Source organism: Taudactylus pleione, unplaced genomic scaffold, assembly GCF_031769625.1.
Source record: "Taudactylus pleione unplaced genomic scaffold, aTauple2 ptg000066l, whole genome shotgun sequence".
Taxonomy (NCBI): Eukaryota; Metazoa; Chordata; class Amphibia; order Anura; family Myobatrachidae; genus Taudactylus; species Taudactylus pleione.
This window is the reverse complement of record NW_028284468.1, coordinates 4664262-4692086: the sequence shown is the minus strand read 5'-3', so window position 1 is coordinate 4692086 and position 27825 is coordinate 4664262. Positions and strand designations below refer to the sequence as shown.

Genomic DNA, 27825 nt, shown 5'->3' with positions numbered 1-27825 from the left:
TATTGTGTTTGATATAGTTGCATCTACTGTAGTTCCAACAGAAGATGGTTGTGCGGAGAAATATTACATGTGCACCACAAATAGGAAACATAGACATATGATATGCCTGATCTGATGTCACCTTTATCCTGGCATACATACTTATTGGCAAACTCTGTAAAGTACTTTATGAGACTACATTCAGAACAAATTACAAATTGAAGGGAGTGAGTGGAGATTGGCCAACTTTACTTACGAAGATCTATTGAAATAACAAGGGGAGATTTAACGATGCAAATCTTTATCAAGTTTACTTTACAAACCACCAGTTTTTTTTAATGATTTGAAAAGCCCCCCCCCCCCAACAAAAAAAGAAAGAAAATTAATAATGGAGACATCGGTTATATTACTTGAAGCACTGTAATATCGCTTTTATACCCAAATTCCGGATCTGACTCGGAGGTTGGAACAGGGTTCCAATCCGAATCAGACATGGAACTTCTCCGGCGCCAAGCCAGGATATTCCTGAGTTGACGCCGTTTCCACCGTAGCAGGGTCTGCAGTGACCCGGTTCTTCCGGCGTTGAAGTGGATGCTTGTAGATGATGTCCGGCCAATCGGCAGGCATGCGGCACAATACAGGTCATTGTGACCCGGTTCGCGCCATTTACACTGCAGGGTTTCATGGGTTAGTTCTGGTGTTAAAGGGGTATAAGTGACAGCATGCACATTCCTCTATTGTTGATTATTTAATGGCCCTCATTAAAATAAATATATTATTGCCTCATTACTCTTTTTTATTGTTCCCTTTATATGTAATAACTATTAAATTGTTTGCATAATTAACATTTTATTTTTTATTATTAATTTGCCTCCAATAATTAAATAAATAATTGTGTTGCATTAATCTATTATTAATTGTTTAGCTATTAATAAGAGTATTACAGTACTTATGCTTAATGTGCTTGTTTATTATGTACTGGTTGGACAGATAGTGCAAACTGCCTGCAGTCTGAACCATCTCCCTGGCCAGAGGAACCTCTTCTCTGGTGGAATTGGTGGCTGTTTTTGAAACTGCCATTTAATAAATAAATGGATTTGTATTCAGAGCTTAAAAGGTATAATCATTTGCAGTGATTTGAGTTTGAAACTTGTGTGTTTGTTTATTTATTTATTTGGGGGAGGGGGGGGCAGCGATTTGCCTTTAATAAATGTATCTCACCCCCAAAAATGTTGAAAACCAAATCTCACTCTATTAAATATACTCAACAAACTGTAAATAATAGATTACAATAGTAACCTCACACTGATCAAATCACAACCCAAAAGTATCCAACTTGCTGTGAGTAGCAACGGTGGATACAAAATCACCAGAGCAAGTCAACATATCTCCAGTGGGGAGACAGTTCGCTGCGATTCCTATTATCGCTACTTTGGTAGCAGTGATATGTAACGCTGCAGTTCTGAGCACGCATTTGTGTGAACTGGGGTTCAGACATGCGCTCAAGAACTGTGTCCAGCAGAAGGTGCTGAACAATGGTGGAGATATTCGGTCTTCGCAACTCTGTATCTCCTTCCCATAGGAAGCGCGTCAGGCCCAAGTGAAGGGGCGTGGCCTAATTGCGGGAGACGTGACCGTGCCCCCTTATGAGGGAAAAAAAACAAAAATTTTTTGCAGCGCTGCTGTATGCTGGGGAGGGGGTGCTGTGAATCCCTCAGCCTGGCACATTGCTGGGCTGCTGTCATGTAAGAGAGAGGGGGGAGGCGCCGGACCTGGGCCGCCACTGGACCCCTCCAGCAAGCCCGGGCCTGGGTAATTAGTATCTGCCCCCCCTCTCGGCCCCCCTGATAGGAAGGAGTGGGGGCGTGGGAACAAACGTGTCAAGCTCTGAAAATTTGGTATTTTCAGAGCTTAATTAATTTAATGAATGGGGACAGTGCCACACGACTGAAAGGTAAGCAGGAGATATCCGTGGTGTTGCCTGCGTTACCTTTATAATGAATGGGGACAGCGGCACACGACTGAAAGGTAAGCAGGAGATATCCGTGATGTTGCCTGCGTTACCTTTATAATGAATGGGGACAGTGCCACACGACTGAAAGGTAAGCAGGAGATATCCGTGGTGTTGCCTGCGTTACCTTTATAATGAATGGGGACAGTGGCACACGACTGAAAGGTAAGCAGGAGATATCCGTGGTGTTGCCTGCGTTACCTTTATAATGAATGGCCCAACACTTAATTTCTACAAAAGTAGGTGAAATGTTATTTTTCACCTACTTTTGTAGAAATTAATGGATGATGAATAGATCAATAAACAATGGCACATAAAGTCTTTCACTGTAATTCCACCTAACCATAACCTATTTACTGATTACCTTTCCTTTTCCTAATGCTTGGCATCTCTCAGTGTTCCATACATTCCTCTGTACACTGAGCCTTATCATTTACATTAATTACTCCCTTATAGTTTACCTGTTTCTTACACAACAGAGGTTGCAATTTCTCCTTACAAGAGAACTAATGAACTGAATTAATATGCTTTTAAAAGGTTTTTTTATATAGCACACACACATTATGCAGAGCTTTACATTCGTAGGCACAGTGAACCTGATTCTGAGTGGCACATAATGTGGTCCCAATTCTGGACGCCTACATCGATCGTAAGTCCAATGTGACTATCTGCCCAAACTCTCAGTTGGATGCATCTATATGGGACAACACCCTCCCCAGCCCTGCCTTACACCTACTACCCCATACTTGGAGCAGAAGATGTGACTGAAACTGGCATGCCCACTATATATGCAACTGTGGCTACATGCCCACCCCATGCCCATGGGACACTTCTCTTTCATGCAAGCGCCCATTCAGTATTGGGGAGAAGAGAGTGAGATGCAGCCAACTCTGGACTGCTCCTAGCCACACAAAGTTGCGTATGATGACAGTGGTGCATTTAGACTTCTATACAACTGAGAATTAGGCCCAGTGTAGTGATTATGGGTCAGTCTTAAAGCCTGTATGGACTGGTACAACAACTGCACCCTCTGCCTGGGGCTCCTGCATTGTCTGCCTCAGCCAATTAGAAGTCAGTTCTCCAGGATCAACATCTGAAAGAACTGTGAATAAATACAGTGAGTAGTGCATGTCTATTAGGACCACCGGATGGAGGTCATTACAGTGGTGAATACAGGAAAACTGTGGAGGTCCATTTATGCTTGTGGAGAGTTTTATGTTAAAAAAAACATTTAATTAGACACAAGATATTTTGTGAAAGATCTGAAATGTTTTGCTATACAGACTTTTTAATAATTTAACATACAACAAGCCTCAGTTACATCATATGGATAAAATCACATTGTTTTTGTGCTCTAATTGTAAAGATATGCATTATTCACTGCCAAGTCTACGCAGATCCATCCCACACAGTGTTGGCACTGTACCAGCTCAGGGACGATTTAAATACCTCGTTCATAGTTCAGTTTACTTTCTACAGATCTTAAAAATATGTAGACAGTCCAACTACACTCCTCAATTTCTAACATGTTCCACCTGATATATACATACATATTTATAGATCTTAGAAAAATATTAAGCAGGGTCCACATGCCTAAAAAACTGTGTCTAATACATTCTAAATATACAATCTTTCAATCCTCTCCCAATCACGGTACAAAATAAAGTATATTCTGTTTTGCGTTGTAATGAAGGTTGGGAGTTCAGGCTTGATATGCTGGACTCCATGATTGCCCCAAAAGTGGGACAGCTATGTCCTATCCCATCTCCAGGAGCCAGTCGAAAAAGCTGGGCACTGCCTCACTCCCCTGCACCTGGATCTTGGAGTGAAGGATGAGGGCGCTGAAAATATCTCCAACTTTCCAAGACTTTGCTTGAACCAGTTGTGTGACCTCCAGGAACTTAATAGGAAACAAAGAAGTTTTGGAATAGTTGGTTAGTCTAAAAAGGATGCAATGGGTTTCAGAATAGATGTAGGTTTAACATCCATTTGCATTACTAATTGCACATCATTTGCCACATTCAAACAGCCAGCTCTCTTAGTGCATATTATGTGTGGTCCATGGTGCAGTGACTGTCCCTAAATAAACTGCACTATACAACACCTGCATTGGAGATAAAGTTCCATATTGTCCTACTTTGAAATATTTTTAGCCCAATATTTAAGAAGGGCCAAAGTATTTATTATTGCATTTATCTGATCTGCAAATAGCCAATGAAGGAGCGGTTCCAGGGACTGAAATACCATTAGGGTAAAAACACAGCAATGCAACATTTGTGCAAATGTTCCCAGGATTACGAGTAAGTGCATGGATCTGTCCAATACACTGTCCAATGAGAGGAGTTGTGTGAATTTTGGGTGTAGTGACAGAGGGCCTGATTCAGAGCCGCTCGTAAGCGGCTGCTCGTTCACTCCGAGCGATGTTCGCACAACTGCGCATGCGTATGGGTTGTAATGCGCATGCGCCAACCAGTCAGTGCGGTCGGAAATCGAGCGCTCGCAAAATAGCGAGTGCCTGCTAATTTGAGTGACAGGATGAGGCGTTTGTGGGTGGTAACAGGGGAAGGTGCTTGAAAACGGGGAGTGGAGATCCGAACACAGGCGTGCCAAACGGTCAAAACGGGCGTTTTAAGGATGTGCATAATTAACAAAGCAGCGTCATCGACCACGTCACTTGGTTGTTTCTTAGCCTGAACTGTTCGCATGATTGCGGTAGGAAAATCCAACCACAAGCACTGCGAGCAGTTCAGACGCCTTTCGATGTACTCGATTAATCAAATAAATAGCGGAGATGATGCAGGATGCGAGCGGCCAGGGGGCGTCTTTACAAAATAGCGAGCGCATGTTTCGTTCGCTTGCTCAGACATAGAGGCGTCAACAGACCGCAAAGAGCGAGCGCTCAATTTAAATAGCTGGCCCCTTTTTCTGAACGAGCGAGCGCAAATAGCGTCCGGCTCTGAATCAGGCCCAGAGTATGGATTAGGCGCAGGAGTGTGCCTACTTATTCAGCCCTAGGCCGAAACAAGATTTATGTTCTGGGAAGATATTTAAAATGTTCAGAATACTGCATAAATGGGACCTTAAATGTGTTCGGGTCTTCATCTAAGTCATTATGGGGCGATTAAATTCAACGTAAATTGAATAGTGCCAGGAGCGAGCTCCCGGAGCTATTCAATTCAGTGCGCTGTGTGGTCTGAGAATGCTGGTTATCGCGCCTTAACAAGGGTATTAAGGTGCGTTAACCGGCATTTTCTGGCACTTTGGTCGGCTTTCTCCTCGCATCCCCAGGGGGGTGCGAGAAAAAATCCTTAGCCCGCCCAAATAGTGCTCTGAATCGAATAGCTCCCGGCGCTATTCAATTCGCGTTGAATTGAATCGCCCCCTTAAATAGCTAGAAAAGTAAAAAAATTGTATAATCCACAAAAATATATATTTTTCATTTATTTATTGATCATAATGATCCAACATTTGATTTCTTTGTAAAAAAAAAAAAGTATGTGAACCTCTTGGATCCAATAACTGGTGCTACCTCCTTCAGACAAACATGTAAGATAATGGGGCATATTCAATTACCCGCGGGACCTCTCCCGCGAGTAATAGATGGGTGAAAGTCCCGCGGCGCGGGGTAAAGCTATTCAATAGAATAGCTTTTTCCCCGCGTCCAAAAAACAGGACTTCCACGCGAGAACACACTGATTCCGCGAGAACTGCGGAATCAGTGTGTTAATATTGCTCGCGCGAGGCCGAATAGGGCGGCCTCACGCTGATTTTACCTCGCACCTACATGAGGTGCGAGGTAAAATCAAACAGCGGGGACTCGCGTTGCATATGCGATTATATGCGATGGGGCATATTCAATTAGCCGCAGGGTTTACCCCGCGGCTAATTGACGCACTTGACGGGATTCAATTAGCGGGGATTCCATGCGCGCGTGTCCCTGAGACCCCGCACGCGAGTCCCCGCTGTTTGATTTTACCTCGCACCTCATGTAGGTGCGAGGTAAAATCAGCGTGAGGCCGCCCTATTCAGCCTCGCGCAAGCAATATTAACACACTGATTCCAGAGTTCTCGCGGAATAAGTGTGTTCTCGTGTGGAAGTCCTGTTTTTTGGACGCGGGGAAAAAGCTATTCTATTGAGTAGCTTTACCCCGCGCCGCGGGACTTTCACCCATCAATTACTCGCGGGAGAGGTCCCGCGGGTAATTGAATATGCCCCATCAACTAGAAGGATTTTTCACCTATTCCTCCTTACAGAACTTCTGCAACCCATGGATGCTTTTGTCATGCTGCAAGACCCATCTTCTGTTGAGTTGCAGTTCACAGACGGATACCCTGACATTCCCTTGTAGAATTTGCTGGTACAATCCAGAAATGATAGTTTCATGAATGATGTGCAAGTCATCCTGGTCTTGTGGCAGCAAAACAGACACAAGCCAGGATAATGCCACCACCATGTTTCACAGGTGGGAAGAGTTTTGTTGGAATGCAGTGTTTGGGATTGTACAAAAACATTTTTCATTTAAGTCCCAAAGTTATTATTTAGATTCATCCATTCACAGAACAGTCTTCCATTAGTCTTCTGGCTCATTAAAGTGGTAATTAGCAAAATTTGTAATGGGCAGCAATGCTCATCTTACAGAGTAGTAGCTTTGTCCTTGCTATACTGCCATGCACGCTGTTCTTGCTCAGTGTTTGGCTGATGGTGATCTCATGAACACTGATTTAGCCAGTGCAAGAGAAGCCTACAGACCTTCAGACACTACTCTTGAGCTCTTTGTGATCTCCCGGAATATTATATGACTTGCTCTTGCAGTGATTTTTGTTGGAAAACTCCTGGGAAGAGTAATACAGGTGTTGAATTGTCTCCATTTGTACACTATCAGAATGACAGTCCATTGGTGAAGGACAAAGTCTAGATATCATTTTGTCACCTTTTCCAGCTTAGTGACCATAAACAACTCTTCTTTATGACATTTTTAGAAATCTCTTTTGATTGAGCAAGTATTGCGTTCACAAAAATGTCTGGTTTGGTAGTGTTTGGTAGCGTTTGGTAGTGAAAACTCTAGTTTATGTTTTTTAAATAGGACAGAGACGCCCAACATCACACGGCTGTCATCCCATTGATTGACACTCCTGACTCTTAACTATTCCCTTCACTGAACTGATAATCTGAGAGGTCACATACTTTTTCAGACAAGAAATCTAATGCATGATCAATAAACTTAGCTTACGTGTGAACATTGCGTTACCACCCAATTACACCAGCTGCACATAGCAGCTGGTGTAATGACTTGCAGCTACTTGTGCTTGGCTATGGAGCAAGTGCAGTGCCAATAACCAAACTTAAGTGCAACCCTGAATCTGACCCTCTTTGTACATTCAAATAACCTCAAAATGTTAAATACAAAATGATAACCCCTGTACTCTACAGTTATTGTGATGCTACTGTACATGTCCTGCAAGCTATGCGACTTCACGTTCATCAGTAGCTGGAGAGACGTGAAAGACCTATTCTTCTCTGTTGTGACAAATTATTTGAATACAATGACAAGATACCCCTGTGACACTCAATCACTAAGAATATAAAAGCCAAACCATCATTTCTAGTGATCTCAGAGCAGACCTCATATTGTTAAACAGGGGTGCTAAGAAGGGGTTAGGGACTTGCTGAGGAGGTACAACCAAGACCCCCAAGTTGGCCACCCTCATCTAGTGTTGCCTTCAAGCTCCAGCGCATAGTTTCTTCTTGGCGAACCCGATGAGGCATGGCCAGACCTGAACTTGTCCATGCTCCCTCATCTCCAATATCGTGGCCCTCTGGAGCTCTTGGCGGCCATGCTGTTATATTGTAAGCGTGTATGTATGTACAGACTGACGGGATGAATGCAAAGTGATTTGTGAATTTTCATGCACTGTGATTTAGCCTCATCATTATGTTACTAGTCACTGCAGCCTATGACATCCTCTCTCTCTCTCTTTCTCTCTCTCTCTCTCTCTCAGCAGTCTGTGATTGGACAATACCTTCTGAGCACTGCTTTCCTGAGATTGTGTGAAGTACACAGTGGGTATTCCCAGCTCTGATGCAGCGATCCACTGCAAAGTTGTGCGAAGCTCACGGTCCGAGCACTCAGCATCCAGGTCAATGTTTAAGACTGACACTTCCTGCTGACAGCTGGCAGTGCCGACTGATAACCCAGAGGTACATTCTGCAAAGAGTGACAATAGGAGTCTGAGCTACATGTAGATGCAAGTAATTATGTACAGTAAAGGACAATTGAGGAAAATACTGCTGCATAGATAACCTGTGTAGAAACATTGCTGGAGGGAATTTATATTCTAATAAATGAAAGTTATCTGAAGGTGCCAATAGCCATTGGGTATTTTATAATACTGGAGTTTCCTGACTAGCAAAGTGTGATCTCCAACAATACACTCACTGTGAATAGAGAATAGTGAATAGAGAATGCCTTTACACTGTTACACCATTGCCGTGGTTTCTAATTCAGAAATAGAGGCACTCTAGAACGCCCATATAACTTTGTCAAGCAGAAGGGCTGAGAAACAATGGAACATTATACATTGTGAGAGGCTCTAGGAGACCATCGGATTTGAGTAATAGCTTGCAACCAAAAATGAATTTCTTTATTTTTATTAATCTCTTTATTTTGTTTCCCTCACTTATGTTTCTATAATAATCTGATTTGATTTAGTTATTAATGTTACCCACGCATCCAATCCAGGTTACTTCATTTACAAAAAAAGTGTAAGAAAAGGGAGAAGCACAATATTCTGCTATGGAAACGGATCCTTTTGGGGTAAAGATTTTAGGGCTCATACAAATGAATACTCCTACTTGGGGATCATTGATTCCTATTCTTTGGAATGCACCTCGGGTCATTGAACCAGCATCACAAAATAAGATCCCATTTGTAGATAATGTAACTATCTCCTTATTACAAGTATTTTGTGTCTTTTACAATAGAGAATCTCCTCTTGACTCCTGTATCTCACCATCTGGATTCTCCTGCAGATCTTTGGTCACAATCTTCTCTGGTTTCCTTGGAAAGAAAGTAAAGTATTAAAGCATGGCAGTGTTTATAGCATTAGCTGTGGAGCATGCAGAGCAACAATGACAGAGGAATCATTTTATTTAGAATGGCAATGTGCAGAATGCAGGCTTCAACACACAAGGCAGGCTCTGAAGGGGGTTAAAAAGTAGACCTGAACTAACAGGACAGCTTAGAACATGATCTTAACACTCAAGACAGGGTAGAACGTGGCCCCAAACACAAGATAAGCTAGAGCGTGGCCCCAAACACACAAGACAAGCTAGAGCGTGGCCCCAAACACACAAGACAAGGTAGACCGTGGCCCCAAACACACAAGACAAGGTAGAGCATGGCCCCAAACACACAAGACAAAGCAGAGCATGGCCCCAAATACACATGACAAGGTAGAGCGTGGCCCCAAACACAAGATAAGCTAGAGCGTGGCCCCAAACACAAGACAAGCTAGAGCGTGGCCCCAAACACACAAGACAAGGTAGACCGTGGCCCCAAACACACAAGACAAGGTAGAGCATGGCCCCAAACACACAAGACAAAGCAGAGCATGGCCCCAAATACACAAGACAAGGTAGAGCGTGGCCCCAAACACACAAGACAAGCTAGAGCATTGCCCCAAACACACAAGACAAAGCAGAGTGTGGCCCCAAACACACAAGACAAGGTAGAGCGTGGCCCCAAACACACAAGACAAGGTAGAGCGTGGCCCCAAACACACAAGACAAGGCAGAGCATGGCCCCAAATACACAAGACAAGGTAGAGCATGGCCCCAAACACACAAGACAAGCTAGAGCGTTGCCCCAAACACACAAGACAAAGCAGAGTGTGGCCCCAAACACACAAGACAAGGTAGAGCGTGGCCCCAAACACATAAGACAAGGTAGAGCGTGGCCCCAAACACATAAGACAAGGTAGAGCGTGGCCCCAAACACACAAGACAAGGTAGAGTGTGGCCCTAAACACACAAGACAAGGTGGAGCATGGCCCCAAACACACAAGACAAGGTAGAGCGTTGCCCCAAACACACAAAACAAGGTAGAGCGCGGCCCCAAACACACACGACAAGGCAGAGCGTTGCCCCAAACACACAAGACAAAGCAGAGCGTGGCCCCAAACACACAAGACAAGGTAGAGCTTTGCCCCAAACACATAACACAAGGTAGAGCGTGGCCCCAAACACACAAGACAAGGTAGAGCGTTGCCACAAACACACAAGACAAAGCAGAGCGTGGCCCCAAACACACAAGACAAGGTAGAGTGTGGCCCCAAACACATAATACAAGGTACAGCGTGGCCCCAAACACACAAGACAAGGTAGAGCGTGGACCCAAACACACAAGACAAGGCAGAGCGTGGACCAAAACACACAAGACACGGTAGAGTGTGGCCTCAAACACACAAGACAAGGCAGAACGTGGCCCCAAACACACAAGACAAGGTACAGCATGGCCCCAAATGCACAAGACAAGGTACAGTGTGGCCCAAAATGCACAAGACAAGGTACAGCGTGGCCCCAAACAAGAGACAAGGTAGAGCGTGGCCCCAAACACACAAGACAAGGCAGAGCGTGGCCCCAAACACACAAGACAAGGTAGAGCGTGGCCCTAAACACACAAGACAAGGTAGAGCGTGGACCCAAACACACAAGACAAGGCAGAGCATGGACCCAAACACACAAGACAAGGCAGAGCGTGGCCCCAAACACACAATACAAAGCAGAGCGTGGCCCCAAACACACAAGACAAGGTAGAGCGTGGCCCCAAACACATAAGACAAGGTAGAGTGTGGCCCCAAACACACAAGACAAGGTAGAGCGTGGCCCTAAACACACAAGACAAGGTGGAGCGTGGCCCCAAACACACAAGACAAGGTAGAGCGTGGCCCCAAACACACAAAACAAGGTAGAGCGTGTCCCTAAACACGCAAGACAAGGTAGAGCGCGGCCCCAAACACACAAGACAAGGCAGAACGTTACCCCAAACACACAAGACAAAGCAGAGCATGGCCCCAAACACACAAGACAAGGTAGAGCTTTGCCCCAAACACATAAGACAAGGTAGAGCGTGGCCCCAAACACACACAAGACAAGGTAGAGCATTGCACCAAACACACAAGACAAAGCAGAGCGTGGCCCCAAACACACAAAACAAGGTAGAGCGTGGACCAAAACACACAAGACAAGGTAGAGCATTGCCACAAACACACAAGACAAAGCAGAGCGTGGCCCCAAACACACAAAACAAGGTAGAGCATGGCCTCAAACACATAAGACAAGGTACAGCGTGGCCCCAAACACACAAGACAAGGTAGAGCGTGGACCCAAACACACAAAACAAGGCAGAGCGTGGACCAAAACACACAAGACACGGTAGAGCGTGGCCCCAAACACACAAGACAAGGCAGAACGTGGCCCCAAACACACAAGACAAGGTACAGCATGGCCCCAAATGCACAAGACAAGGTACATTGTGGCCCCAAATGCAGAAGACAAGGTACAGCATGGCCCCAAACACAAGACAAGGTAGAGCGTGGCCCCAAATACACAAGACAAGGCAGAGCGTGGCCCCAAACACACAAGACAAGGTAGAGCGTGGCCCTAAACACACAAGACAAGGCAGAGCGTGGCCCCAAACACACAAGACAAGGCAGAGCGTGGCCCCAAACACACAAGACAAGGTAGGGCGTGGACCCAAACACACAAGACATGGCAGAGCGTGGACCCAAACACACAAGACAAGGCAGAGCGTGGCCCCAAACATACAAGACAAGGCACAGCATTGCCCCAAACACACAAGACAAGGTACAGCATGGCCCCAAACACACAAGACAAGGTACAGCGTGGCCCCAAACACACAAGACAAGGTAGAGCGTGGCCCCAAACACACAAGACAAGGTAGAGGGCGGCCCCAAACACACAAGCCAAGGTATAGCGTGGACCCAAACACACAAGACAAGGTAGAGCGTGGCCCCAAACACACAAGACAAGGTAGAGCGTGGCCCCAAACACACAAGACAATGTAGAGCGTGGCCCCAAACACACAAGACAAAGTTGAGCATAGCCTTGAACACAGATTTTTGCATGTGATTTATCGGGCTTTTGTGTGTAAAAATAATGTGAACTTTATGGAGTAAAAAATCTATATCATGAGGTGTCCTGGTTTTTAGATGGATGTGGGAGCTGTAGAAATGTGCAGTACATGAAGTTCTTTAAAAAATATATAGAGTATTGTAGGGATCCCTTGCCTATCAGACTGCGGACTAGAAGTGGATCCAGTGAGCCTGTCCAATTCTGAATATATATAAGAATCACGAGAGTAAGGATCACTAGGATAGTTTGTGGTCAGATGTTGGGGTAAATAGGAACCTTCAGTAACAGATTACCATAGTGTCCTGTAACAGATTACCATAGTGTCCTATGGAAGCAGCTAGATCCCCTTCCGTAGATTGACCATGACGTCATCAGCCAGTGTCCAACATTATTCCCTACCATCCAAGTGGGCATAGAGGAGGAATACAACCATGTGGCGAGCGTAGCGAGCCACCGTACCCGAAGCGTGGCAAGCGAAGCGAGCCCGAGAGGGGGATAACTTTCTTTTTTTGGTGGACTGTGTAGGCAGGAAACTACACTTCCGCAATCAGTGCACGTCACTTTCAGGTACAGAATCTGAAGTGGAAATAGTCTCTACCAGTGTCCTACACTAGAACACAATCAGTGACCAGCATTGGGGGCCTGCTCTCTTCTTGGTAGTCACAGTGCTGTTAGGATCTCAGTCCCTCTCCTTGTAGAGAGGGAAGAGGAGCGGGACTCAGTAGATTCAGCAGTGGTATCTGGGGATTGTACACTGTGCTATAGATTACTGACATACTGTACAAAGGACTGGCATTTTATAGCTAGACATAGGTTTTTTGTCACAGGAATATACATTGATAATAATGGACAGAGAAATGCAGGGATTCTTCAGGGGTACATTTTTTTACTTACACAAAGCCTGAGTTTTGTGGCTACACAGTCATTTATACACCTTTCACATCGCAAACCCAGCTGCGACCCGGGATTTTGAACACAGGTCCAACCCGGCTGCGACCCGGGTAAGAACCCTTTCACACTGCACCTTCAACCAAGGTTATTCCCGGGTTGGCCCTGTTCACACTGAACCGTGGTCAGCCCTGTAAAATCCTATAGATGTCCTTAAAAATTGACTTTTTCAGGCTCACAAAGATAAGATCACAAAAGGAATCATGGCTTATGGATTAGCACTGTGTAGCCCTAAGTTCATGAGTGTGTGTGATTTGCTGCTATTTGATTCAGCCAGTGAGAGGATGATGCAACTTCTGGCAGCATAGTGTACAGTTCACTTCTTCATCACTCCAATTATCCATCACTGTAATGATAGTAGTGGTATTAACCTCTTTCAGACTGCCGGAATGCTGCCTCTGCTGTTGTCTGCAGTGTTGCTGCCTATGTGTCTTTGCGATGTGAAAGGGGTAGCAGTAGAATGGAGTGGGACATTGATAGAGATTTATAATCCAGATACCCACACTTCACCAGTGGCCAGAGAGGGGAGGGTACATAGTACCTGTGCCTATGTTGGGGTCTGGACTTGCTGGGGAAGCCCCATAAAGCCCCATCGAAGCCCCATAAAGGTGCAGCCACACCCCCTCAGCATGTGCCACCGTCATTAACAGAGCCCAACAGTGTGTGAACACTCTCACTGACACAGCCACCAATATCAGGCTTCCACAAAGCTTTTGTGGCTCTGGCCAGCACAGATTATTTGACGCTGTATATTATCTACCCAACTAGGGGGAAACTTAATTAGAAGCAATCCCAAATCACTTGTTCTGGTGTGATGTACAAGCACCCTATGGTGCTGCAATCTAAAATGCACAATGTAGAGTGCTGTCACAATGGCACAATCACCGGTATTGTCCGTGCATTGCTCCTAATTGAAATGACCCAACAATGTCTCACAGAAAACAAAACAAAGAAGGCTATACATGTTGTACATGTATACTCACATGTCCGGTATCGGACCCGGCAGAATAACTTCCATAAAGGCCTCCAGGTCTATGACGCCTATACTACTGGTTGTGCTGCAGTTGCCATTACTGTTTTGGAGAATGCAGATTTCAGGATTTTTGTACATGAGACGTTCACTATATATAAATACATTATCCGCACCCTCAGAAGACCTAATTCTGATCATTTCTGCGGAAGGTTGGCACAAACCACAAAACATTCTGCTAAGCCAGTATATTACTAGTATAAAGGTACACAGAGTAACGTTGCATTGCGCTCTATTGAGGCCTATCCAGCACCTCATATATACTTACTGAACTATACACTTACTTTATTTATGTCAACTATATATTTTATTCTGCCTGCTGAGCCTCTTTATGTCATACCAGCAACAAGATATTTATTAAACCTTCTAAAGAGGACAAGGGCAGGCGTTTTCCACAGCGACCAATCAGATTATCGCTAAATTATAGAATGTACTAAATAAATTATAGCTAGAATCTAATGTTATGGGTAAGTGGCAACAATAATACATCTCCTCCTAATACTCTACACAGTACTCTGTATGAGTCAGACAGCCCTCATCACCTTGTAGATCGCTCACTCAGCTGCAGGAAGCTACTGGCATCCTCTGGGGTTTCCTCCTCATTTACAAGCTGTGACCAGCTGCCCGTGCTATCCTCACTGCTGCTCAGAGGAGTAGGGAGCTCAGGCCTTGGCGTCACCTTTGGAAAGCACCCAGTTACCTGCTTTGTTTGCGGTGACCTGGTTTGAAAAATAATTGTATGTTAATAGTGCAATGAGCCGCAGTGCAATTCACAGACGTTTAATCATAATTTAATGAAACACAACTTGGTCACAACAACATTAGGGGAGATGTATCAAACCTTGGAGAGAGATAAAGTACCAACCAGCTTTTAACTAACATGTTACAGGCTGTGGCCCTGATTCAGAGCCGGACGCTCTGACAGAGCGCTCGCTCTGAATCAGGGCCGTCCCTTTGAATTTAAGAGTGGCCTCCTGGCCGCTCGCATAGCTGTGGGCAGTGGCGGGCTGGGCCGGGGGGCAGTGTGCCATGTGCCCCCCAGGCCGCAGCGTCATGCGGGCCGCGGGCCGGTGCAGTCTGTGTCACTGTGACACAGACTGCACCGTGTGTGTAGCGCTGACCGGACGGAGTTCGGTCAGCGCTACACTGACAAACACACAGCCGCCGGCTCTGGCAGCTGTGTGTTTGTTGTGAGAGTCTGTCAGACTCTCATTAGCTGCTGCTGCTGCGCCCACTGCGGGAGCCGCTCCATCTTCCGGCTCCCGCAGTGGGCAATGGGAGAGACGTCATGATGTCATATGACGTCTCTCCCATAATGCAGAGCGGCCCGGCCTGGGAGGACAGACGGAGGAGCAGATGGCGGCGGCGGGAGCGGGGATTCAGGTGTTTTTTATTTTTATTTTGTTTTTTATATTATGTGTGTCTACTGGGGGGGCGGGTCTGGCACTACTGGGGGCACTACAAGGGGGACGGGACTACTGCTACTGGGGACTACTACTACTGGGGGCACTATAAGGGGACTACTACTGGGGGCACTACAAGGGGGGTGGGGGACTACTACTACTGGGGACTACTACTACTGGGGACACTACAAGGGGGGTGAGGGACTACTACTACTGGGGACTACTACTACTGGGGACACTACAAGGGGGGTGAGGGACTACTACTACTGGGGGCACTACAAGGGGGAAGGGACTACTACTACTGAGGACTACTACTACTGGGGGCACTATAAGGGGACTACTACTACTACTACTGGGGGCACTACAAGGGGGGTGGGGGACTACTACTACTGGGGACTACTACTACTGGGGACACTACAAGGGGGGGACTACTACTACTGGGATCACTACAAGGGGGGGACTACTACTGGGAGCACTACAGGGGGGGACTACTACTACTGGGGGCACTACAAGGGGGGGACTACTACTAATGGGGGCACTACAATGGGGGGACTACTACTACAGGGGGCACTGCAAAGGGGGGGACTACTACTACTGGAGGCACTACAAAGGGGGGGGGCTACTACTACTGGGGGCACTACAAAGGGGGGGACTACTACTGGGGGCACTACTGGAGGCCTGCATAAGGGTGTTCTCTCCTGTGGCACACGGGGGCACTGCATATGGGCACAACGACCTTACATTAATCCCATATGGACCCGCCTCCTCCCTGGAACACTTGGGGGGGGGCGCCGTAGCACGCATATTCTTCGGACACCCTGGCTACACGCTACTCCTCTGCCAGGGCCGCCTGCATGCATTTGCCCCCCAGGCGAAAAGTTGCCAGCCAGCCCCTGGCTGTGGGTGACCACCCACAGCTATAACGAGCGGCCAAAATGATGGTCGCGATGGTCAAGACCATCGCGACCATCGGGCTTGCGACGAGACCCTTGCGGTAGGGTCTCGTCTGCCACAAGCCCTGGAGTGCTTTTGGCTCTATCACTCCAAGGTGATACATCTCCCCTTACTATGTTGACTTACTGGATAGATGTACTTGTAAGTACATTACCCAGTAGAAAGATACCAGGTAGTCACATGCACTGACCGATTAAAGATAACATTGAAAGATTTGGCAGATACCCCAGTTTGAAACTTGGAATAACCTCAATCAAGTACTAAGGTAGGGAGATGCACTATAAGACTTGGAGAGTGATAAAGTACCAACCAATCAGCTCCTAACTGTTAGTTTACAGATAGGAGCTGATTGGTTGGTACTTTATCACTCTCCAAGGCTTAATGCATCTCCCCCAAAGTGTCATTGTGAACCATGCGGAAATTCAGTTAACGCTTAATTTTTAAAGTACCACTGTACCAGCTAATTTTATTGAGATCTGAACAATTTAACACCCATTTTAGCCCCCAGTATTGAGCCACTGAGGCCATGCCCAGAAACATTAAAACTACACCTCCCAAACATGATACTCTGTCCCCAAATCATTAAGCCCTGACTCCAGACATCTATATTGGAACCGTGTTGCCAAACTCTGGTTTATTAGGTTGTAGTCAGTACTGTGCTTTTCCAGACAGGTTATATAAAGGTGACCACCCCAGGTTGTATTTCTAGGCCTGTTTGAACAGACACTGCCACACTTGCCTATTCTCCTGGAATGTCTTGGAGACTCTCAAATGTCCCAAAGTCTTGTTGGTGCACTTCTCGTTTAAACACATCACATGGTCACACCCACTGATACACAGTGTTAGAAATCTCTACATTGCACGGCAGGGCCATAATGATGCAATTTGCAATGTCATGCCCCTGCTCTGTCCAGCTGAACGTGCCCTTCAGGCTCTCCCGCACGTGATATTTAACAAGTAGCTAAGTAGGGGCATTGCCCACCTCAAAGTATTGGCTATTATCAAAAATAAACTCTTACTTGAATTTAACTTCACTTTTAGGGGTCTATTTATTATGTTAATTATCGGGGTTTGAATGGACCCTGATAATTAACATACTAAGTCGACGCAAGCGCCAGAGCAATTCATCACTGATCCGAAAATCAGCTGTCTCCCCGAAGCGCTTCACTGCTCCAAACACAAGTGACACTAGTGCGCATGTGTGACGTACAGGTCATGCAGGGGGCACAAAAGCCCCAGTGTCCGGCGGAAGGAGCCAGACAGGTGTGGAGGGATCCGAAAGGGAAATATTGTATTTTTGGAACTTGATGAATTCCTGTCCCCATACTAGTGTATGGGGACAGCGGGCCATACTGGGAGAGGAAGGTAAGCAGGAGATTTACCTTCTTGATGATTGGCCCAGACACTTAATTTCTACAATTGCAGGTGAAAATGTTCATTTTCAACTGCTTTTGTAGAAATTAAGTGATGATAAATAGACCCTTAAACACTGCTTTTTCATTATCATTTTTGTATGTCATGACAGGGATGCAGTCAATATCCCGACCACGGGGATTCCGGCGGTCAGAATGCCGGCACCTGTCAGAATCCCGGCTCCTGCATCCCGACCGCATAAATCCGAAAGGTAAGTAGCGGGGTTTGGGGGGGGGGGTTAGGCACTGGGGGGGAGGGTTAGGTTTAGGATGCAGAGAAAGGGAGGTTAGTTTTAGGCTCTAGGGGAGAAGCTAGGTTCAGGCACCAGGGAGGGAGGGTAAGGGTAGAGAGAGGGCGAGGGTTAGGATACCTAATGCCAAGCGTCGGTATCCTAACCCTGTTGGGATGGCGGTGTTGGGATTCTGACCGTCGGGCCATCCCGTCATGATATGATTTGGACTTCAGGGTTCTATTTATCTTAGCTGTACATTTAAAATGATCTATTACATTGATTTATCTGCATTTATTAATGTTTTCCCCATATAAAATACAGTTGAATGGAGCAAAAGCCATCCCTTTAAAATTAATGATTGAGCACCGATTGCTGTCATTTTTAAAATGGTGTGTAATCTGACCAGCTTGCATGCCTCTGGTGAATTTAAGCAAATGAAAGCAAATGTCTGGTTGTTTACTACAAGATATCACCTCTTTTTCCTATTAGCATTATTGTTCCCCGGAAAGTCATATAATATGAAGAAAGCAATGTAAGCCAGCACTGTACACTAGGGATCGGAGTTTTACAGCCCCGCCTGCTCACGCTCAGTCTCTGAGGGAAGGATGTGGGCTTGGGAGAGCCAATGAGAAGCCACAAATGGGGCCTATTCATCAACACTAAAATAACGTTTTTAAGGACATTTTCCTTAAATAACATTATTTTGGTATTCATGTAGCCACTTAGCACAGGAGATATCACAGATATCTCCTTGCTAAGTTCCCCTGCGTTAATTTCCACACTCCCCATACATTAGTATGGGGATGTGGAAATTGTGGTATTCATCAAATTCCGAAAATTATCAATTTTCGGAATTTGATGCAGTTACTATTCGCCACTGTGAGGTGGCGAATAGCAGGTGAAACTTAACTGTATCCGCGTGTGCAGGTCCCCCGACGAGTCCCTCCGGCGCTCTGCTCCGTCCTCAGGCTCCGGAGGCTGGTCGGACATGTGTGCTCCCCAGCAGAGCACAAGAAAGTTTAGTCAAAAACTTTAGTTTAGTACGAAACTTAACGCATCTGTAGGCAGTGCTGCACATGTGCTGGTTTTACAGATGTAACAGCGCATGCGCAGCTCTGTTTCCAGATGCAATAAGGTAGTGTAGGCAGGGAAAAGTATCTATTTCCCGAAAAGCTGTCATCGCAAAAAATGACAGCTTTTCGGAATAGATACTTATGGAGAGGTGGAATGATGGATTCCACCTATAATTAGCTAGAACTCCATGAGAGTTCTAAAGCTAATTATCTCCAGAGATTTTTTCCGTTTAATGAATAGGCCCCTGGGTAATTACAGAGAGAGCTAAGAGAGCACTGCTCCCAAGCTTACCATTTATAAAATAACAGGAGTTTGATACATGAGGGTAAGTGCAACATACTGTATTTTATATCGATCCAGCCATATTGCAGGGGTTATCGTGGGCTACATTATTCATTCACACAGCAATGTGGGCCAAGGGTCAGCGGATGTGTGAGTATAGAAAGAGTACATATGTATGGACTGTATAGAGGGGATGTAATTAGGTAGAATAGCTAATAGAGGTTATGTGGTTGGTTCTGGAATTTGATAAGCTTGCATGAAATGGTGCATTTTCAGGGCACATATTTGAAGGTTTGGAGGCTAACAGAAAGTTTTGCTCTGCGAGGGAGGGCATTCCACAGAGAGGGTGCAACCCCAAAAAAGTCATGTAACACTGAATAGGAGCAGGTGATGAGTGTGGGTGAGAGTTGATGATCACTGAAAAAGCAATTTAATAAGTATAATGAGAACCAGGCTAGGAAAGTGTCTTGCAGACCTAGTGATTGTAGTATTTGTATTAGAAGAGAGTGGCCAATGACAAAAAGTGGACAGTGTCAAATTCAGCAGAGGGGTCCAGGAAAATTAGAAGTATAAGCCATTACATTTAGCAGTGAAAAAAATCATTGACCACCATAGTCAGTGCAGTCTCTGTAGAGTGTTTGGAACAACAGCCAAATTAAAGTGGAATAAGTTGTGTGAACTTCTCGGGAAGTTTGGAGGGGCAAGGGAGCTGAGAGATGGGCTTTTCATAATAAATGAATAGCCCTTTTATGTTAGTAACACACAATGTAATTTATGGTATTACAATGCATTCAAATCTGTAGGTAATTTGTTCAGAACTGCAACTTCCACAGCTATGAATAAACTAGTAAAATCACATTGCAATCAGAAGCATCTGCACACACCTTCTTACCACTGCATGGTCTGATGGGATGTAGTTATGAGACTGGTGACCACGATGCCGCCGGTCTCAATACCTACACTGAAATCCAGACAAGGGACTTAAGATAGGCATCAAAATACCAATGCCTATCTTAATCCCGACGCCGGAACACCAGACCAAACGAGGTAAGTTTGGGGCGCCCTTAGCATTAGCCGCGGGCGGGGGGGGGGAGGGTTAAGTTTAGGGAGCATAGCGGGGTTCAGTTTTCGGGGGGGTTATGGTTAGGCACCCCTAGGGGGAGGCTTAGGCACCACTGGGGGGGGGGCAGTTAGGGTTAGGCACATAAGGGGGAGGGTTAGGTTAGGGGGGGTTATATTGAGGCATTAACGGGAACGGTTAGGCTACAAGAAAGGACAGTTAGGGGGGGAGGGGTAAGTATACGGGATACCAACCATCAGGATGCCGCTGTCGGTATTGTGACAGGAGACATCCGGACAGCTGGCATTACATACCCATTCCGGTCTGATAACGAAATCAAACATGTATCAATGACTGGCCAGTCTGGTTTTCCATTCTGCTTAATGAAATCCAAACCAATCAGATCTATTCTTTTAGGGTTTTGATAGTTTAGGATGACCTCAAGCCCATGACTAGACTGGCTGAACAAATGAATGTATTTGTGGCCAGCATTAATGAGTATTTAATTATTCAGAAAGTGCTACAAGTACTACTACCAGTAAAGAAAAACACACTACTTAATGCTTGAAGAATGCAACTTAAAATGTTTTATTCCACTTATCTGATCTACACAGTGTTGAAATCAAAAACTTCATGCAATTTCAAAATGTGGAAAAATGGGTAATTGCAAATAGAGTGTAGTGTGCAGAAGTTTTCCTTTATTAGACTTATCTTGGAGAAGTGAAAAATGCAATTTCTCATTTGTGCTTGATATTATTTTTATTTTGTTGTGCATGTCCAAGTACCTACTGTAGCACTAGTACACTCAGGGGCCAATTTATTAGGTACACCTGTGCTATACTTGGGAGAGTCCCGAATTAGGAAACTCTCCTGGCCTCCCGATAGAGGGCGGTATTCAATTAGTTTCACACCTGCGATAATTTTTTGCATGCCGGACTTTTCGCCTACATTGCGTATTTTAGCCCCGGAAACTTATCGTGCGTGTCCCCGCTATTCGCCCAAATCAATTTAAACACAAGCAAAAATGGTGACATGCGAAGTCAGAACAGGTGGAAAGTGGTGTCAGATTCTGGGAAATCAGCCTGTACCCCCGAAAAAGATGCAGAAACATTGGGGATCAATATAGTAGTGCCCGATTAGCCCTAATAAAACTGTTTGGGGTACTTAAGTTGGTACAATTGCCTCTAATTAACGTCTTTGCAAAAGTGGTAAAGAATTGCATAAAGCAGTAATTTTTTGGAGAAAATAAGTAGTCCTGGCAAATATGGGGTACCTGAAAATGGGTGCAAGCATCTTTTAATGTCTCTAAAGTGAATTTAAAAAAAAAAAATCAAATTCCTCCCTCATAAAAGCACCTGTAATCGCAAACACACTTGACCCCTTCTTAGAGCACCCCCAGAATCTTATTTCGCTAGTTTGCAAACTCTTTCCCCGACTTTACACTTTTTCACCCCCCCAAATTCGAAGTACTTTTTTGGGGTGTACTTAAGTTTTTTCTGGAATTTTTTTTTGGCACACTTGTCCTTTGGGGGGCTGTCCCAAGGGTTCTGAGTGGTTTCCCCACCTTTGCACCCCAAAACAAAAATTTTGCACTTCTTTTCTCCTGCTACTCAGAGGCGAATCGGCGATACTTTTTCGTGGATCTCGACTTTTTGCGTCTAATTGAATACGGGTCAGAGTTGGCAGTCTGACTGAAGTGGATGTCCCAGAAGTTGGATGACGTGATTCGGATTTAATTGTATCATCCTAGCTCAGCTCTGTCTCCTGCTGTAAAATGCTGCAAATCACAACTTTGAGCAGTGGAGCGGGGCCATAATGACATGTAGCCCCACCCCTACTGTAAATTCCTTCAAGGGGCTTTAACTGAAGTCTACAAGTATGCTGCACACAGTTCATGCACGGCTGCTATTTCTCACTGATTCGCAAGTGCGAAAATATGCAAATGTCAGTTTGAGCATTGTGTACTTCCGTGCGATGTACTGCGCAAACCCTGTGACGCCCACTTTGCATATCTGAGCAATACTCAACTGCACTGGTGGATCCGATCACTCCACCATTCCCGCACCACCGGTGACTACATCAGCTACACGAGTCTCCCCTGTCTGGTGCAAAGTCTCCCTTGTAACTTTCTCAAAATATGGCCAATGTGGCTTCGGGGCTGCAAAAGAGAACGCAGCCGCAGCCCGAGCTTCTATCTATAATTTTATAGAATTTACTTGATACATTTTACCTCAAAGCTGGTTGCTATGGGCAACTTCTCCACTTGTCCACTATTTTCACTGCTTGATACATACAGTATGTTTACTCATCAATGTTATTTTCAGGGATCCTCAAACCAGTATAATTACAGCTCAATAATTCAATTCTCTTTTCTAGAGTAGACACCACACACCAAACCCTGATATTTTCATATTTGCACCTGGTAACTAATAACACAGCTATAAATTAGATTACAGGATTTGCAGCAGGTCTGGGGACTAAAAATCTATTGAAAATGACATGTTTTGATCCTAAATGGGACATGTCTTTTTATGTCATACATAGCACTAGTACCTGGCTCCAACATGTGTGATGCTTCTCTCCTCACTTTGTTTTGAAACATCTTCAAGAATGGTGACCTCAAGAACATTTCCTTTGTCCTCTTCCTCGGTCTCTTCCCTTTGGTCTGTTTCAATCTGTATCAGGGGTACTTCCATATGTCCAGTGGAAGAAGCAGTCTGGTGAACAGATGTGGATCTTCTCACCGTTAAAATTTCTTGATTGTCCATAAGTTTGCAATGACTTTGTGAAATATTATGGTTATTAAAGCTTCCCTTATTTGTGCTCTCAAGTGAATCTTGATGTAGGACTATTAGAGATTTTCCACTCTGAACGATGTCCACAGCCAACTTGTTAGCGTAAGTGTCTACATGTGCTGGGGAACCCTTTGGTGAGGATTCTGCATCTACGCTATCAGTTCTGTCAACTAAAATTTTATTCTTACGCATTAGTGCCTCAATGGAGTTGGACCAGGTTTCATATATTAACATATCTGTAGCTTGGTTAGTCTGGCACCTTTGGTATAGGCAGGAGTCTGACTTACAGAGATTTGTGGAAGAGATAGCACTTGCAGGTTGAATGTTGAGGAAATCCCGAGATCCATTCCTTGAAAATCCATCCAGAGAGTTTGCTTTGATCGGAGCATTTACAGTTAAACGTGCACTGGATGATCGGTTACAGGGCATGGAAGATTGTCGGAAGCAGAAAGGGGTGCGCGGTGAGGGAGGCATTAACTTACTTGTCCATTCTGCAGTATTTCTGCTGGAATACATATCCTTACTTTCCTTGTCTATTTCCTTCAACATGTACCGGTAGAACTCTTCTGTTATACTCTCTGTGCTAGACTGCTTGGACAGACAACTAGGTTTCACGTTCAAGTGGCTGTTTCTCCTAGACACTTGCTGCAATGCAGAATTCAGAATACTATTTGCATTTTTCCCAGCATAATAGTCCAATAACAGTTCAAATTCTCTTCCCTCGTTTTCCATTTGATTCACCATAAACCTAGAAAATTCATCCGTGATACTTTCACAGCTAGATTGTTTGGACACAGAGCTGGTCCTGCTGAATGGTCCTAGCATGTATCCAGGACCAAGCGTGTTGAGAAGACTTTTGGCATCAAGGTCTTCCTCGGGGATGCTTTCATAACTGGATGCTTTGCCTCTGCTCCATCTGTCGCAGTGTAATCTGTTCCGTGACAAGTTTTGTCCCTGCCACAGAGAGTCTGCTACTGATGACTCTGTTAGATTCATTATTTTGGAGGCCACTTCATTGGCAAATGCATTAAAAGAGTCTTGAGCATCCTCAAGGTTCATGGACTCATCCACCACTCTGTTCATCAGCCTTTCTTTAAGCTCTGGGTGCTCATCCGTCTTCTTCTTTATCTCACTGAGGCGTGGTGGCCTGTGCCTTCTAACAACTGACCCACCCGAAGAGGCCTCTTTTTTCCTTTTTACTGTCCTGCAAGGTGTCAGCAAGCACTCACTGCTCTTTGCCCATGCACAAAACCATGGCTGCCTTCCATTGGAGTTCTCCAAACATATAGCAGCTATTTCGGTGGCCATAGAAACAACCGTTTCGGCTAAATCATCTGCAAAGTCTGTTAGGCAGTAATTACTGATGGGTTGTTTCAGTGGAAGAACAGCTTGAGTAGAAAGCAACTTATAGCTACTCCCCAATGATGAACTTAAAGTGAAATCTTTGGACATATTAGGCTCCCAGCTGAGATTTTCGTGACTCCCTGAATTCAAACTCCGGTCTATGGATTCTTTGTCTAGCACATAAAACTTGCACTCATCTTCCGTGGCAGTGCTTTCCATGGCTAGGAAAGCTCTGTGCTCATTGTGGTGACGTTTGTAGCGTTCCCTTTTTAGGCACTGTTTACTGCAAGTTGCTTTTGTTACCGCTGGTAGCGTGTTGGCTTCTGTTGCTTCATTTTGTGATAGTTTGTGTGAAATTAGTTCAGGTTTTTCCTCAATACTGCCACTGTACAAATTGGCTAGCTGACTTTCATTCCACTGGCCAGATGCCCTGTGAGCTATTGTCATGTCAGGCAAATCTTCAACCTGTCTTTTCGCTGGATCTGCAGTGTTAGGATTGTCAGCCAGAGAATTAGAAGGCAAGTCTCCACTTTGCACAAGATCACTCATCTTCTTACAAGTGAAATGCATCACGTTGAAAAGAAGCTCGGTAGTAGTCGAGACAAAATCACTTTGTGTACTGGAGCAATGCTGGCCCTCTGCATTCTTCAACCGTTGGATGGCTTCCTCAGCCGAATGTCTCAGTATTGTATCCGATAAGTTATGAGCTAGGTCATCATTAACAACGTCGCCCACATGGGCCAGTTTACAAGAGCTTACACTACTCAGGATTTTTTCATTGATGGAGTCAATAAATTCTTCTAAATTCCTATATGTGCATGGACTAGTCAATACTACAGCCGCTTCTCTGAGCAATGCTTTTGCAATGTTGTCTTTCAGTTTTTCCATGCTGCTTCCCAATGCTATGCTACAATGTAAAGCCACAGCTGTTGAAGCATCCGCTGCTACCAAAAGCCCATTGGATGTGGCCGGGTAGTGGCCTTGCTTTTGTTCACTAAGGCCACAAACAGCAACTGCACTTGCCACCCGAGTCATTTCACACAAAGCAGATGGCACTGAAAATTCTGTCCCCACTACAGCCCCCGGAAATCCTACAATTTCGGTGATGGGTTTCCCAGCAATGTCTTTCTCTTCTGAGTCCATGTTATCATCTTGTTCCACTTTAATTTGCTGTGAAGGCTGAGAACTGGAGATTGTGCCTATTACTGATGCTGCACATGCTAAAGCAACTTCTAATGTACTTTGTGTGAAGCCAGGAGATGCCTCCTCATCTGTCCAGTGGTCAGAAACATTAGTAGGGCTCTCCTGTTCAGGCCAATGAGACTCCTCGATCCACTCTGTTGGGCTGTCACAGCTGTCTGGACTCTGAACGATAACAATTTTTGGAAGTTCATTCCATGAGCGGGATGCTGCAGGAGAACCTCCTTTGCAAATGACTCCAGAGTCACTGGCTGAGATAGACACTGCAGCCTCCTTGGCGAAAGAGTTGTCGGACTGTGATAGCCTAATAAATGCATCCTGTAGCACACACTCAGCCAAGTTTGTTGCATACTGGCCTGTGGTTGCAGGGTCTTCAAAGGAGTCTGCACAGTCATCACCCTCACACACTTTGTCAGGCAGGATATGGCTTTCTACAGCCTGCTCAACATATATTTCACTCCTACACAGTTCTCCAACGTGTTTTCTTCTCTCAATTTTACACTCAATAGTTTCATCAAAGCCGTGCCCCACCAGAGAAGGTCTCCTCGCTGCACAGCTTCTCTCTAACTCTCTCCAATTCTCAAGATTCACAACTGGTTCATCTTTTTTAAGATTTGTCCCTTGACTCCTTTTGTTCTGAGAGCTTTCAGTTCCTTTTCTTTTCACTTTCTTAATCTCATCAGGAGACTCTGAAATGAAAAGTGAAAAAAAATGAGTCATACAGTTTTTATGCGTATATTACGACTAGTGAGTAATACCTTTCATACTGATTCTGGCTTCAACTATCTGTCTTCCTATAGTTAGTACTGTATCCAAATTCACTTTTAGTTACTCTAGAATCAATAATGTAATGTATACATTAAAGGAACACTGGAATTTACATATAGAGATGAACTAGACGGTTTTGGGCCCCATGAAAGGTGTCTGAAATATGTGCCCCATTATGTTAGACTAAAATCATGAAAAGCAGAGACCAAATATATTTATTATGGGCCGAAGTCATGATGATAACTTTGTACTAGTTTACCAAAGTCAGTTTTAGATTTTTTAAATCTTTTTTGTTTATTTTTATTTCCTTTTAAATTTGTGGCAATGGTAAAATACACAAAAACAAAACAAAAAAAAAATTTTCATGAGACTTTACTCATACAGACTTATTAGATCTCGTGATGATCCGAAGTTCCTGACATGTTATACCCCAACCTACGTTCAACCCAACTTTAGTGCTAAATACACATCTTATATTGGCACCTAAGTTGGATTACAAATTCTTAAATTTGGTCATTTGGAAAGAACTTACGTTAACAAGACTTTACTGGCTGGTTTGTTGGCCAGTTATTGCCTCAAAACCCCATCTTTGTGAGTCGCCAGATGCAGGGATATTAAAAAGCCCAGCAGCACATTACAAATCTTCCATTTGACTAATGATTTATTCAAGTTGTGTTGTCCAGAGACTTAAAGGAGCTCTAAACCAAAAAGATGCAGCAATAATTTGAACTTTCTGTTCGGAACTACTCATTGGGGGTGCATTACTCAAAAAGTTGCCAAAACTACTGCAATTCTATGCACCCCATCGGGGGTTGTCCACAGTCGGCTGCCGTGGTGTACCATCAGGAGTGGTCTGACCACCAGTCGAGTCCTGCCAAGTTGGTAGAGAACAAATCAGATCGTGTTTTGCGTCCGCGATAAAGTTCTGCCTGGCTGACTTTTCGCATCTTTTGGACGCGGAAACTTATCGTGCGTGTCCCTGCTATTCGCCGTATTCAATTCCAAAGACGTGAAAACGTCAACCCGCGAAGACAGAACAGACGGAAAGTGTTGTCAGAATAGGGGAATTCAGCCTGACACCCCCAAAATGATGCATTAACATTGGGGAACAATGCACATGTGCCCGAATAGCCCTAATTACGCTATTTTGGATACTTAAGTTGTGTCCAAAGCTTCTTA

At 44.9% G+C, this 27825-nt stretch overlaps 1 protein-coding gene across 3 annotated transcripts in view; it reads right to left on the bottom strand.

Moving 5' to 3' along the window:
- Nucleotides 1-3185: 3185 nt before the first annotated feature.
- The window catches only part of SPHKAP (SPHK1 interactor, AKAP domain containing), a 343766-nt gene continuing 319126 nt past the window's right edge, over nucleotides 3186-27825 (bottom strand). For 2 of the 3 annotated variants that reach the window (XM_088466497.1, XM_088466507.1), the window contains exons 7-12: nucleotides 23093-26567; nucleotides 14664-14840; nucleotides 14075-14164; nucleotides 9002-9048; nucleotides 8012-8196; nucleotides 3186-3890 (exon numbers count right to left, since the gene is read on the bottom strand). In XM_088466497.1, the coding sequence (XP_088322623.1) occupies nucleotides 3747-3890; nucleotides 8012-8196; nucleotides 9002-9048; nucleotides 14075-14164; nucleotides 14664-14840; nucleotides 23093-26567 (4118 nt within the window). In that variant the 3' untranslated portion in view covers nucleotides 3186-3746. The remainder of the gene's footprint in view (nucleotides 3891-8011; nucleotides 8197-9001; nucleotides 9049-14074; nucleotides 14165-14663; nucleotides 14841-23092; nucleotides 26568-27825) is intronic. The other variant, XM_088466516.1, reaches the window with a different exon arrangement.